This window comes from Octopus sinensis, linkage group LG21 (genome assembly GCF_006345805.1).
Source record: "Octopus sinensis linkage group LG21, ASM634580v1, whole genome shotgun sequence".
In the NCBI taxonomy this organism is placed as follows: Eukaryota; Metazoa; Mollusca; class Cephalopoda; order Octopoda; family Octopodidae; genus Octopus; species Octopus sinensis.
In genome coordinates this window covers 16,472,902-16,488,568 of record NC_043017.1, presented here as the reverse complement: position 1 = coordinate 16,488,568, position 15,667 = coordinate 16,472,902, and the positions used below count along the sequence as shown (strand labels likewise).

Sequence of the window (15,667 nt, the reverse complement as noted above, 5' to 3'; positions counted from 1 at the left end):
GTTTCTACTGTTTGCTAAATCGAATAGACTCAAGTCGAATGGCTCCTTTGAGGGCACACCACCATCGGTTATTTAACACAGTGCCGGTTAGTGCCCTCATTACTAACTCCTTAATCTGGCTACGGTAGGTTTCACAATCCAATAGGGACGTGTTGAACTTCCAATAGCCAGATCTCTGTCTATGGACCTTATCTATATGCATCCTGCCCGTCATTAATTTGTGATCCGTGTAGGGTACATAGGTGAACTGTGGACAACTAAAACTAGACTTATCTCTAGCATTAACTATTATCCTGTCTATATACAACCTGACTGATCCGTCGTTATTACTCCAAGTCCACATTACAACGCTCGTATCATCAAGTCTCTATCGACCTGCCAGGCTAAATCGCTTCAACAGATCGACGAGGCGTGAGTTACATTTCCTATCGTTCGAGCCTACGCTATCCTGACGTGCATCCAGAATAGCGTTAAAGTCTCCTAGCATAACTAGTGTCATTCACGTCACAAGAAACTTCTCCAGGCGTCGATAAAACTCATTTCGTTTGCCTGTTGTGCCAGGCGCATAAATGCCAACCAACCTGAAAGCCTTACCTCTGAATGTCAGATCCAGAACGACCGACTCACCTTCTGGGTCCACGAAGATCGTACGTGTCTGCAGGATCAAGTTTTTCCGGAGCAAAACTACAACGCCCTCTTTACCCCATGTCCAACTAGGAGACATGATTTTCTCAAAGCCATTCAGGAGAGTATAGAAGGCCTGCAGCTTGTCCAACTTGGTCTCTGTAGCGACCAAAACATCTATTCTGTGTGACCTGAGATTGTCGATAAAACAAGCCTGCTTCCACTTCGAGCTCAGGCCACTCACATTCAAACAACCTATGCACAGTGTTTCTTTCTTTCATTTCCATATACGGTTTTCGGGAAATTCTTCCGATTATTCTGGCAATTCTGCTGTCACTGTTGGCATACGTTAAACTTTAAATATTTATTGTTGTTTTTGTATACTACTGTAGTGCTGTCAGTTTTTTCAGGGATTTCAATTTTTTCTAGTTTAAATTTTTTCCTTTTTTCTTTTCTTTTTCTTCTCGTTCTTGTTTCTTTACTATTTTCTCTTTAGGAGCCGCCTCCTGAGTCTTGGTGGACGACTCCCTTTTTGGGGGTCTTTTATGCGACACCATCTGGAAATCCATGTCTTCCTTTGATGGTATCTCTGCTGGTTCCTTTTCATCCGGATTATTTTTACTGGTGGCAGTCGCCCTCTGGGTAACAGCCTCCTTGCTGGGGCACCACCTCTTCTTTCTCTCCTCCTCTTATTTCTCTCCTCCTCTTCTTTCTCTCCTCCTCTTCGAGGACTTTTTCTTCTTCGTTGTCCTTCTTCGTAGATGGGCACTTCGACCTCAGGTGTCCCTTTTCCCGCATTTATAACATCTGGGTCGCCTCCCCTCTTCGTGTACTGCCAGAATGGTTTCTTCCCCGATGCGAATTGTCTCTGGGAGGCTTTCTAGGTCCGTGGTCGTGGCCTGTGCCAGAATTTCCAGAGTTTGGCCCCGCCAGTTTTGTGAGGCATCTCTGGAAATCTGGATTATATTTTCCCCGAAACAACAAACCACATAGTGTAAGAATATCCTACACTAGTCCTGTCTAAAATACTTAGATACATAAAACTGTTCAAGCCAACCGATTCAAATCCTTCAAGAAAAGCTATTTATCTTAGAAATATGCAGTACGAAAATACTGAAGAGCATCAGGATACTGACAGACCACCAGAGGGCACTTAATAAGTCTACACTAATTTTCTATGATAAAATCGAACTAATCATTAACAAAACAATACTAAATGAAGTTAGTATTTACCACAAGGGATAAAGGACGAGAAGGCATTATAAGGTACCCGTTAAAATGTTTGTGTATATAAAAAACAAAAACAGGCATGAAAAGCAATATCATAAAACAGAAACGAATAACCACCGAGGGTCAAATTGAGAATCCTCTACAAAGCCTGAAATACCCTTATTGTCCTATCTCAGCTGTATTGTAAAGCTTACGGGTGCAACATAGAATGGACCCATTCATTCGTGCTGTAGATGTCACACTTACCTAACTTTCAGTAAAATTACTTGAGGGTAGCACCACCCTCTACTTTCTTTATCTCTTCAAAAACGAACTTAAAATATTTGACGAAGACGAAAATGTCTATCTTCAGTCTTTCTAAACTTTCCCACAATGGAATCTCTTTTGCCATTGCTATCACAATGGAAAGCTGTCATGCAAAGGGTACTGGCAGCAGAATGACCACCTGATAATTGGAATGCATCTCTTCCACAAGAAAATAAATCATAGACATTCCAAACAGTGATCAAACAGCGATCAAAGGTAAGACTTGTCGGTGTTGATTTTGGTCCCTGTCACCGAATTGTATTCCTTTAGATGGGTGCTGACCATCTTCCTTACAGAGGTGTCCGACAGCCCTAGACAGTAATGTCGTCCCAGTTCGAAAATGATGCCCCTCAACTGTTCCAAGTTCCGTAGCAGTGGCTCGAAATCCGGTTCATATAGAGGTGACGGCACGCAGCCTAACAGACCAAACGTGCGATGTGAAGCGACTCCGATATGTGGCCGTTTACTTTGATCTCTGAGCAGATGCCGGTGGGCATTGCAGCAATCCAACCTCTGAAAATGTCCGAATCTGGCTGATATCAGGACAACTACCAACTAACAATGGTCAACCCTATCGAATGCTTTAGATTAATTCAAATTGATCTGATCCCCTCCAATGCCAGCTTTGGCCCCAGTCCGCTCTATGATGTACGCATAAAATGAAGGTTGTGGTGTTCAGGATTATGCACATTTGTGCTTCCCCGACCGAACTACCGACAAGTGCCAACCTTGTCGCCAATACTAATCGATGTTTAGCAGAGTTATGGGCTGAAAATTTCCTCAGCGACGTCACCACTCACCGACTAGCAGAATTAGGAACTCTCCTGTTCTGCTATCAGTTACGTTAGCCATCTGCCAAGAAGCCGCCAAACAATACTGGCATAAATACATAGGGCAGACCATCCAAACCGGGCGATTTACAATTTGTGCAACTGCTCATCACCGTTCGTATTTCAGTAGCCTTTATTAGGTTTTTGCGTCCACTACTGAGAGCTGTGACAGACCGACCAGGTTCGGACTACAGTTCACTGCCGTCGCCGACTCATCGCACTCCTCAAACAATCACATGATGTGGTGTTGGAGAGTCGCACACATCTGCTCGGAACCGAGTAACACGCGCCCGTCCTTGTCCGTCAAAGACCTGATCGTGGTCTTGTTGCCACGTCGTGTCTCGACCGTCCGGAACGCCGAACGGTTTTAGTTCCTTCGTGTTTGAGAGCTCAGGCCTTAGCTCTGACAACGCAGCCTTCGTGTTTCTCCTCGAAGAATTGGTCAAGAGCCATTCTCACCGATGGCACGTCGGTCGCGATGCCTTTACTAATTGCCTCTTCTAGGTTGCTAACTGCTTCTAATCTATTTCTTTATATTCCTAGCGCATTACTAAATGCCATCAATTCTACTCTTATCGCCCTCTTCAAATCGACCTGCAACCAGTTGTGGACAATTGCCCCCGTCAACTGCCGCTTAACTAGTTCCTGTAGTCTTTGCGTGCCGGTCAGAACACGTTCAGCTTCTAGTAAACGTGTCTCTGTTTACATGTCCTATCTAAATCGACTGAGCAGATCACAAATTTGTGGACTGTGTAGCCGTCCAGTTCGAACTGTGGACATCCTACGCAATCCCTATCCGCTCGTCTAACAGATACTCTATTTAGATCGATCTGGATGGTCCGCTGTGGTTGCTCTATATCCACACTGGTACATCAGAGTAATCCAGTTGCTACCAGTAAGACAACAGAAAGTTTTTTAGCAGGTTTTCCAGGCTTTTGCACCCTTCCTGCTATACACTTGCTCCACACAATGGTTCTATGCGTACAAAATACAATTCCAGTACTAACAAGCGAGATGCACCTCCAAAAACCTGATCCGAGTCCAAGTTTATTTATATACCTTAGTTTGAGTAACACCGTGTTTATTGGGACAAAACAGATAGAGCGGTTACAGACATTCGTCATCACGAATGGTGGGTGGTTCCGTGTGCTTTTCCAAAGGTGATTTTCAAAGGATTTTGTAATTATGTGTTGTTCACGGTTTTCCTAAAACCTCTAACACACCCTGATTTGTCCAAGAGTGAGTGATAAATTTTACTCCGCCTTCTCATTAATAATTTATCTTCAGGTATTTTGTGGATGAATTTATCAAATTCTCTCTCTTCTACAATTATTTCGCCTTTGTAATGTTTTCCTTGGCAGTTTATCAACTCAATGCTGCTTTTGTTTATAATGGTGAAGGGGTACTAGCGTTGCTAAAGTGTGTGCCGCCCGGGGCAGCCCTTCCATTTGCTGCCCCCGGACCCCACAAAAGACACATATTACCTACAACAGACCCAAAAGTGCCGCCCGGGGCGGACGCCCCTACCGCCCTACTGGCTACGCTAATGTGAAGGGGACAATGTTTTCTATTTGTGTGCATAGTTGTTTGTTGTGGCTGTTTTCTTTTGGTGGTTTTGTCGTTGATGGAGCAATGCAGCAGACTCGGTTGTTGTGATGATGGCTTTGGATTTTGTTGCTTTTGTTGTTCTTTGTGCTTTTCCCGCGCTTTTGCTGGTGTGGACAATTTTAAGTTTTTTTAATATTTTTTTGGTGTTTCATCTACGTTTGTGTTTTTGTGGTGGGGGTCATATTTTCCGCTTTTTGCTTTGGCTGGGTTCCTCGTTTTTTCCTTCATTTGACGACGACTCAGAGGGGCAAGGTGGAGACGGGCTTTTGTGTGTGTGTGTATGTGTGTGTGTGTATGTGTGTGTGTACGTGTGTGTGTGTGTGTGTGTACGTGTGTTGTGTGTGTGTGTGTGTGTGTGTGTGTGTGTGTGTACGTGTGTACGTGTGTTTGTTTGCGGGCGCGCACACACATTTCCGTATTTCTTGATGCTGCTGTTGGACTTATGTAGCTGTAGCGTGGGCAGTAAAGAGGATTTAGTTTGTTTGTTTGTTTTTTTTCTTGAGGACAAAAAGCTTTCTTGTGTTTTGTGCTTCCACAAGAGTAACATCTGGCATTCCTGGCTTTAAAACAACTTGCACAAGGCCTCCATTCTCCAGGGGAATGATTTCAGATATCTTTTGGAGATTCTTTGAGTAAGTAGCACCTGGATTTTGGGATTAACTTCTGTGATGCGCGCTTGAACACCGCATCGATTTGCTGCACTTACTGCCGCATTATCAAATGCTTGTCCACGATAGTCTTCAATGTTAATGTCGTCCATTTCTAATTGCTTCAGAATCATTGCTCAGCATTTTTGCCTTTCATCTCAATAAAACAAAGAAAGGGTTCTTCTACTTTTATTTCCTTTTCATCTATTTTGAAATAACGTAGCACCTGAGAAATTTGGTCAATATCCGAAATGTCTGGAGTACTATGAAAAATAATGCAATAGTATTTACTGTTTCACTTAATCGGTAACTTCCTTTCTCACCTGATCTCCCAGGGCGTTCACAAATTCATTCTGAATTTTTGGTGAGAGGTAAAAAGTTGTAAACTTAGTTTCTACTTTCACCAAATGTTCATGTAGCACTGGGTCGGATTTTTTCCAATCAGTTGGACACGCTCCAGAAAATTTCCTTCATTTTCATTTGCCTTCTTAACTCGAATGTCTTCTCTCTGGCCTCGTAAAGCTAGGTTTTGCTTAGCAAGAAACATAATCATGTCCCAGAATCGAGTCAGGATTTGCTTAGATTTCTTTGTTTCATTTTCAACAAGAGTTTGTTGTTCTATGTTGTACCTTTGTTGTACCTTGCCTTTGGAAAGGCGAATTTCTAGCTCTTTCCACTGAGTGAACGCATTTTCATGCGCAGGGCTAGATTCATGCTCTTGTATCTTAGGGTTCAACTTCCATCAAGATTTGAAACCATCAACAGAGCAAAACTTTGAGTTTTCATTTGAAAATAGCTGACAACAAAAACAAAACACAGCTTCTTTCGATGGAGAGTATATCATCCAAGTTCTCAAGATTTTTCCCCCCGCTTTGTAAAGTTCGAAAAAAAAAAACAGTTTCTTGACAGTCTTCCAGTCTCCCCTTTCAGTTTTCTTATTTGTCCCGGACGTACAACTTCTTTGAATCCACAGTCAATATTTTTGCACAGAACTTCGATCCTTGTTGCCCAAGGATTTCCCGAATACCGTCACCTTGATTAAACTTAGCAGGCCACATCCCAATGTCTTTCAAATTAATATTAGAGTTTTGTTCTTCAGTAGTTTGTGGTGGATCATCATCATCATCATCATCTATTTTCTCTTCAAGTTCCACTTCATTAACAACATCATCTCCATGACCTTCTACAGTAATACCAGTTTCAGCTGAACGCTTGGGTCTGATGAGAAATTTAATTATGGCACCTTCATTTCGCATTTCTTCTTCTTTTTCTCTCGTTCTTCTTTTTTTTTCCGAAATGTTGCACTGCTATCCTTAATTCACTTCATCTCAAATTATATCAGTCATATCTCTCTTTCACTCTTTACTCTTTTACTTGTTTCAGTCATTTTGACTGCGGCCATGCTGGAGCACCACCTTTTAGACGAGCAAATCGACCCCAGGACTTATTCTTTGTAAGCCTAGTACTTATTCTATCGGTCTCTTTTGCCGAACCGCTAAGTTACCGGGACGTAAACACACCAGCATCGGTTGTCAAGCGATGTTTGGGGGACAAACACAGACACACAAACACACACACACATATATATACATATATACGACGGGCTTCTTTCAGTTTCCGTCTACCATATCCACTCACAAGACTTTGGTCGGCCCGAGGCTATAGTAGAAGACACTTGCCCAAGGTGCCACGCGGTGGGACTGAACCTGGAACCATGTGGTTGGTAAACAAGCTACTTACCACACAGCTACTCCTACGCCTATCGTAAATTTATATGAATAAAAGCAAATAGAATATAGACACACAATATTAACAATATTAACAATATTATGTATTAACAATATTATGCAATATTTTTTCTTTATTGCCCGCAGGGGGTTAAACAAGGAAGAAAAAGGGATTAAGTTGATTACATCAACCCCAGTGCGTAACATGTGATTGGCCTTCAATACTTCATCCCATGTCTTTTTTACGTGACTGTCCTTGTCCATATGTGACTGAACCAGTGCAGCCGTCTCTCTTACCAACTACATCTAATTTCTCTTATGCCTAACGTTTCTCTCAATACAGTGGCACTCTGTCAGACATGTACACTGACATTGCACAGCCAACAAAGCAAACTAGCTTCGTTCCTCTCTAGTCTTTGTGCGTCCTCTGTATTTAGGACTCATGTCTCACTTCCATGTAGCATTGCAGTTTGTACACATCTCACTATCATGTAACAAGGAATTTGAACTCAGAATGTAAAATTGGAAGAAATGCTGATAAAGTAGAAATGATAAATTCAGAAAATAAAAGAGCAGAACTGGTTAAAGTTACAATAAACACTTTCAAAACGAAATTACAAAACATACCAAAGAAGAAACACAGAGAAAAACCACTCCATGACCAACACCCTGCAAGACTTCATAGAGAAGAACTGAGTGAAAGTGAAAGTCAACAATGGCTTGAAAGTTCCAGTCTAAAAGCAGAAATGTCAGAACTGATTCTCACTGGACGAAACCATTATCTTTTGCTAGATCAGAGGTCGTAAATATTTATAAGAGCAAAGTAATGAAATTGGATCCTAACACCAAATGCAATGAGATACTTGATGTAAAAATGCAATTTGGTATTGTCGTAAAACCAATTAGGATTAAGTTGTTTGTTAAATAAAGAAGACACAAAATGTTACAGGAGTAACTCAGAGTTTGAGAGTGTCGTGCAGAGCACTCAGATGAAAGCAGTTTCTCAAGGCATGTTTACCAGTGGCCATTCCATCTTTTTTGTAAATCTTGGACAACATTGGCTAATAAGCCATTCCTCTTTTAAGAGGATTGAGTGAGGTTGCAAGCAGAATTTCTGGCAGACCAAGTAATCATACAAAGTTTCCTTTATTGGCTTGATTGGTTCCCATGTAAATAAAGTATTTTTTTCTTTGAATATTGATGCAATTTTCCAGTTGATGAGGAGAAAAAAATAATGTTTAATAAATATTTAAAACATGACAATATAATAAAGTCATCAAAATTTAAGATGTTTGTATGTAGGTAGCAGTATCTACCCATTAGAATGTGTTGTTTAATGATAAGGGTGTAACATGTACAACTGCGAGATTGTGGATTTAATTCACGAACTGGGCAGTGCTTTGTATTTCGAGCAAAAAACACCTCATCACAGGTTGCTCTGCAACTACTGATGTGAGGTACACAATGCACCTGTATAAGCAATGTCAATTTGATGGAGGTGGTGGGCTTATGTGTATCACAAACATTTGAACACTGTAAATAAAGTATCTATGCAAGTTTTTCAGTGAGAATTTTCATAACTGTCTTTCCCAGACTTAAATGACAAACATTAATCAATGCACTAATTACACCATGTGGAGGGAAATTCAGCACAAAAATAATTCAGGGAAGTTAAATGTTAGACAACCTTGTACATTTTAGCAAATTACCTAAAGTGATAAAAGTAGTTGCAAACTGTAGTATTTGACCAATTTCAATTTTGAGCTTTGAGTTAATTGGATATTCAAAAGCTGATTCTACAAACCTATCAATGTGCAGGATGAACTGTCTGGATGAAAAAAATGTGAAACTCCTTACATTGAAAAGAATATAATTTAATAATTTATAGGCGCAGGAGTGGCTGTGTGGTAAGTTGCTTGCTAACCAACCACATGGTTCCGGGTTCAGTCCCACTGCGTGGCACCTTGGGCAAGTGTCTTCTGCTATAGCCTCGGGCCAACCAAAGCCTTGTGAGTGGATTTGGTAGATGGAAACTGAAAGAAGCCCGTCGTATATATGTATATATATATATATATATATATATATATATATATATATATATATATATATATATATATATGCGTGTGTGTGTTTCAGTGTCTGTGTTTGTCCCCCTAGCATCGCTTGACAACCGATGCTGGTGTGTTTATGTCCCCGTCACTTAGTGGTTCGGCAAAAGAGACTGATAGAATAAGTACTGGGCTTACAAAAGAATAAATCCCGGGGTCGAGTTGCTCGATTAAAAGGCGCTGCTCCAGCATGGCCGCAGTCAAATGACTGAAACAAGTAAATGAGTAAAAGAGTAATAATATATTTGATTCCTTAAAAATTCAGATTTAAAATTTGATATACTATTATTTTGCCTATTTTTTTTTTTTTTATTTAGTAATCTAAACCAAGTTGTTTTGTTGTTTAGTATCGATACAAAAATACCTCTAAACTAAAATTATTATATTTTCTTCTTTAACAACAGGTGAAGTACTGTTTTGGTCACTATGATGGAAAAGTCTGACAAAAGATATACTTAGCTATACCAGGTTGGAAATTTAAACGGAAATATGCAAAAGAAAACGAAAATGAATCGGAAAAAAGAAAAAAAGACATTTACCTTTCCTAAGGTGTAAAACCTCATTAGCAATTCAACGGTCTATGTTTATACATGGACCTGGTTGTTACACATGTATCAAAACACAAACATGCATGCTTGTATATTCACACATAACTATCATTGTAGTGTTACTGAAGATGTAACACATTAATTAATGCTAACTATACAACACACACATATATGTAATGTATATATGTGTGTACATGTAGTGTATGTGTATATATATATATATGTATGTATGTAAATTGCAACATAATTATATGCATAGATATATGTATATATTTACACATACAAGCATAGATATGTATGTTATCATGTAGTCTATAGACACACACACACACACACACACATATATATATATATATTATATATATATGTATGTATATATATATATATATGTATATATGTGTGTATATGTAGTGTATGTGTATATATATATATATAAACTCTGTAAGTTGGAAGTCTCACAGTATATAGTAAATAGCTGCTCTATCTAAAATATTGAGTCCTTTCAACTTTGAATGTTACTAAGAACATTATAACTATTTAGTATTAACTGTGTGTGTATACATACATACATACACACATACACACATATATACATACACACATACATACATACATACACACACATGCACACACACACACACACACTAATATTTATATATATAAGAGTGTGTTTGCATATATATATATGTATATATGTGTGTGTGTGTGTGTAAATATTTACATACCTATGATCAGTTCCAAAAGCAAAAGTATTAATAACCTCAATACCGATAATAGCAATAATAATAATAATAATAACAATAATAATAATAATAATAAATAATAATAATAATAATAATAATAATAATAATAATAATAATGGTAAATGAGGTAGAATAAGATAGAAGCAAAAATTAAATAAAGAAAAGGGAACTGAAAAAAAGTATATGTTTCCCCTGTTGCATGTTATGCAAAGAAATGTCAACGAGTAGTACATTTATAGAACCTATGAAGGATCGACCGATCCCTCCGAAAACTGAAGGAGACCATTTGCCAAAAAAGAGAGAATGTGGTCCTCCAGGAAATGGGGTCGCACCCATTTTTGACTATATGGAATCTGAGATGTCTTCAAGTTCAAACTCACAAACATTTGAAAACAAATCGCCGCCACCCCCCGCCTACGAGAAGCTCTACCCATCACCGTACATGATGAATACAAGGTTTAGGACATACCGCAGCAATCTAACGCTACAGGCAAAAGTCTACAACTTTTTAGAAAGACCAACAGGCTGGAAGTGTTTCATTTATCATTTCACTGTGTAAGTACCAAACACATACTTTCATTGATGCTTCCAAAACAATTCTCCAAAACAACTGCTTTCCCAGGCAAGAAACCAAAATGATATACACCCCATCAACACTCATTTTCACCCTGCACATGTCTGAATGCATATCTACTTTTTCTTTGTTTAAAATTATTTTTTTATCTTATCATTTATTGAAATCCCCTTGTGACCCCCTATTTAATGACATTGACGATAATCTCTATATATATAAATGGCAAAATGTCTGTCTGTGTGTGTGTGTGTGTGTGTGTGTCCTTTATACAAATCCATAATTTTTCAGTTTGAGGGTTTGCACTTTTTATGGTCATTCAAAACCGTCCAAGGGTGGTCGTGCACATCTTTACATTTCCCCAGTCACCCCACAAGGCCATTAAAAAGTCAATAGAAGTTACTTTTTTGTGAATTTTCTATCCAAAACCCAATCAAAATGCCCAAAACTTGATATGCAATTGAATGCCATCTAGCTGTATGTGATTGGTCAGAGATTTGGACAGTACTAGCGTGTATGTGCGCACGCATGCAGCTGTATATGCATGCACTAGGGTCATAGTGCTAGTTCTTTTTATTATAGGCACAAGGCCTGGAATTTAGTGACGGTGGAGAAGGGGCTAGCCAATTAACATCAATCCCATGAGCAGAACCCACGCCCCCCACCCCATAGTCAAAGATGTTTCATTCATGATTATCTCATATATTTCCTAATGTTGCTTTCTACCATTTTCTAATATGTCCTTCCATTTTAAAGAAGATTATTTGCTATTTCTAGTAGACTGAGCTTCCCTTGTTCGATTGATAAGGATGACAATGGATGACAATGATGCAGTCTAAGTGAGCAGAATTCCAATATATGTTGTATTTACGTTTTGTAGCAGTTGGTCCACAAAGGTTGGTCCATCGAGGTTGGACTATTTTGTGATCTTGGAGAGGTAGTCTAGTTGTTTTTGGATGTGGGTTTGGCTATATAAAATCAGCATGGAATTATCATCATCATCATCATCATCACCATCATCATCATCATCCTTTAATGTCTGTTTTTCATTCTGGTATGGACTGGAGGGTTTCACAGGAACTGGCAAAGCCAAGGGCCACATCAAGTCCAATAGTTTGTTTTAGTTTGGTTTCTACAGTTGAATACCCTTCCTAATGCCCATCACTCCACAGAGTGTATAGGGTGCTCTTCGTGTGATACTAGCACCCACATTAATGCTTTTTACATGATACCTTAGTTTTAGGAGCTCAATTATGTTGTGGTAGGTGGGTCTTCTCAAGTACAGCAATGTGCCACATGGCTCTGTCCTCTGCCGTGTCCTTCATAAGGTTTGGCATTTTGAGATTGGCCTTCAATACTTCGTCCCACGCCTTCCGGGTTCTCCCTCTTCCAAAACTTCCACTTTAAGCGATTTGAATTTCTTTATGTAACTGCCCTCCTCCATCTGTGTGACATAACCAAACCAGCTCAGCATTAAGTTTTGGTAAAGCTTAAGGACATTTAAGCGGTCATGTCATCTTTGGAAGTTGTTTTCGAAGTCTCTATGCATAGGGTGTAGAGGAGAAGTAACCCGGAGGATTTAGGTTGCCCTGTGGGTGGTTGAGGGGGTTGTGGGTGGTTAAACTTGTAGTTGTTGTCATCCTTGTCTGGAAAGATCAACTATCAAAAGGTGTGACCATTCTGTGCTCTTCACAGTCATTGCTTATGTAGGAAGGCATTGGTAGCAAGATGAGATGTGATATGAGCAAGATTAAACTGATATTTCTTCTAGGTCAACCAATCACAGTGAATGGGTGGATTGAGTTAAATGTGGGTGGTCACCTTGAAACATGTAATTGTTGTGATGTGTTTACTTTGTCGACCTTCATACAAATCTTTCACAGCCTATTCCATAGTTTATTATATCCAGGGCGAGACCTATTTGTATCAAAAGGGTAAAGAGAAAAAATTAGAAGAAATAAAAGTGCTTTTTATCGAAAGAAAGAAAGAATAAAGCACTTGATTTGCTCTGTGAATATATTATGAATCTTGAAATAATTGAAGACATAAGCATTAAACCAAAATTCTCAAGATAAAAAAATGGTAAAATCTAATGTTCTACAGGAAATAAAAGACAGTGAAATTACACTCAAAGAAGCCAGTAAAGGTAATGCTGTTGTTATCATGGATACAGATTATTTATTATAAGGATATTGCTAGAAAATAATAACTAAAAAACTAACTATAAACAATAAAAATTACTAGGAAATCTAACAACTTTATTGAATATGTACCACAGCTGTTTGACACTAATGAATTTGATTATATGCAACTTCAATTTCAAAACCAACAATTTCTATAGCCTACCTAGAATACCCAAAGCTATATGTGTATATATATATATATATATATATATATATATAATATATATATATATAGAGAGAGAGAGAGAGAGAGAGAGAGAGAGAGAGAGAGATAATTGTACATATATATATATATATATATGTAAGTTCAGCAAAATTTAGATTCAGATGAATATGGTACTTAAGTTAAAGGTACCAGAATTTGGTATGGTATTATCCATATAAATCAAATGGGGTGATTATACTCAAAATAAGCAATAAGGATATCCAAGGTAGAGTAGTACAATTGTTTCATGCTACTTCATTTTATTAAACACTATAAGTATTACATCAGTTTTAAAATGAAGAGCAATCTTCTATATGTGGCTGAAGATTGCTCGACATTTTAAAACTGATGTAATACTTACATTGTTTAATAAAATGAAGTAGCATGAAACAATTGTACTACTCTACCTTGGATATCCTTGCTGCTTATTCTGATTATATATAAATACACACACATGGAGTCTGGTGCAGCCCCTCAGCTTACCAGCTCTGGTCAAATCGTCCAACCCATACCATTAGGGACAACAAACATTAAAAGACAATGATGATGTGGTGCAGGTATGGCTATGGGGTAAGAAATTTGCTTCCCAACTAAAACATGATTTCAGTTCCACGGCATGACACTTCAGGCAAGTATCTTCTACTCTAGCCATGGGCCTATCAAAGCCTTTAGCCTTTTGAGTGGATATGATAGACAAAAACTGAAAGAAGCCCATCATATATATAACGGGAAGCTTTATGAAAATAGACAAAAGACGAAGGCAGGTGGAAAACAAACAAACAATTGTATTAGTATGGCGCTCAGGAAATATAAATAAAACAAGTCTTTAACGTTTCAAGCCCATCATATATATATATATATATATATTATATATATATATATATATATATATATATATATATATATAGAGAGAGAGAGAGAGAGAGAGAGAGAGAGAGAGAGAGATAATTGTACATATATATATATATATATATGTAAGTTCAGCAAAATTTAGATTCAGATGAATATGGTACTTAAGTTAAAGGTACCAGAATTTGGTATGGTATTATCCATATAAATCAAATGGGGTGATTATACTCAAAATAAGCAATAAGGATATCCAAGGTAGAGTAGTACAATTGTTTCATGCTACTTCATTTTATTAAACACTATAAGTATTACATCAGTTTTAAAATGAAGAGCAATCTTCTATATGTGGCTGAAGATTGCTCGACATTTTAAAACTGATGTAATACTTACATTGTTTAATAAAATGAAGTAGCATGAAACAATTGTACTACTCTACCTTGGATATCCTTGCTGCTTATTCTGATTATATATAAATACACACACATGGAGTCTGGTGCAGCCCCTCAGCTTACCAGCTCTGGTCAAATCGTCCAACCCATACCATTAGGGACAACAAACATTAAAAGACAATGATGATGTGGTGCAGGTATGGCTATGGGGTAAGAAATTTGCTTCCCAACTAAAACATGATTTCAGTTCCACGGCATGACACTTCAGGCAAGTATCTTCTACTCTAGCCATGGGCCTATCAAAGCCTTTAGCCTTTTGAGTGGATATGATAGACAAAAACTGAAAGAAGCCCATCATATATATAACGGGAAGCTTTATGAAAATAGACAAAAGACGAAGGCAGGTGGAAAACAAACAAACAATTGTATTAGTATGGCGCTCAGGAAATATAAATAAAACAAGTCTTTAACGTTTCAAGCCCATCATATATATATATATATATATATATATATATATATATAGGGGCATCAAGCTGTAGAAACTCTGCCAGATCAAGACTGGAGCTTGGTGCAGCCATCTGGTTCGCCAGCCTACAGTCAAACCGTCCAACCCATGCTAGCATGGAAAGTGGGAAAGTGGACGTTAAACGGCTATGATGATGATGATGATGCTGATATATATATATATATAGAAAGTAATGCAATAAAACATAATGGAGGATATATTATAAATAATTAAGATTATTTTTTAATATATCAATGACCAAACATGATATCATAAAATACAAAGAAGAAAAACGTTTATAATTATGAACAACTAACTAAGAGGGTTAAAAATCCCTTACATGTTAAAAATAGCAGCCAAAACCGCTATAAAGCCATTCTATCACTCATATTATTTCTCCTCATGATAAAAACTGTCTTCAGGCGACATGACAAATAGAATCCACAACTGAAAAATAACTGGTTAATTCCCTATTGCAATTTCAATGTTAGGGACCTCTTAAGGGACCTATTCATCTTGTCGGGAAATATTCCTATAGATAGAAATCAAAACAAGACTTTACCTTGGGGCTAGCATGAACCCAGGATATCAATC

General features: G+C 38.1%; 1 protein-coding gene and 1 long non-coding RNA gene across 5 annotated transcripts in view; both read left to right on the top strand.

The window, feature by feature from the left end:
• LOC118767375 overlaps positions 1-9,695 on the top strand; it is a 28,335-nt gene extending 18,640 nt beyond the window's left edge. The window contains exon 2 of the long non-coding RNA XR_005003294.1: positions 9,485-9,695. This is a non-coding gene — a long non-coding RNA (uncharacterized LOC118767375). The remainder of the gene's footprint in view (positions 1-9,484) is intronic.
• Positions 9,696-10,083: 388 nt separating this feature from the next.
• The window catches only part of LOC115222775 (potassium voltage-gated channel subfamily KQT member 1-like), an 81,423-nt gene continuing 75,839 nt past the window's right edge, over positions 10,084-15,667 (top strand). For 3 of the 4 annotated variants that reach the window (XM_029793075.2, XM_036512041.1, XM_036512042.1), the window contains exon 1: positions 10,084-10,926. In XM_029793075.2, coding sequence (XP_029648935.2) covers positions 10,571-10,926 — 356 coding nt within the window. In that variant the 5' untranslated portion in view covers positions 10,084-10,570. The remainder of the gene's footprint in view (positions 10,927-15,667) is intronic. The other variant, XM_036512040.1, reaches the window with a different exon arrangement.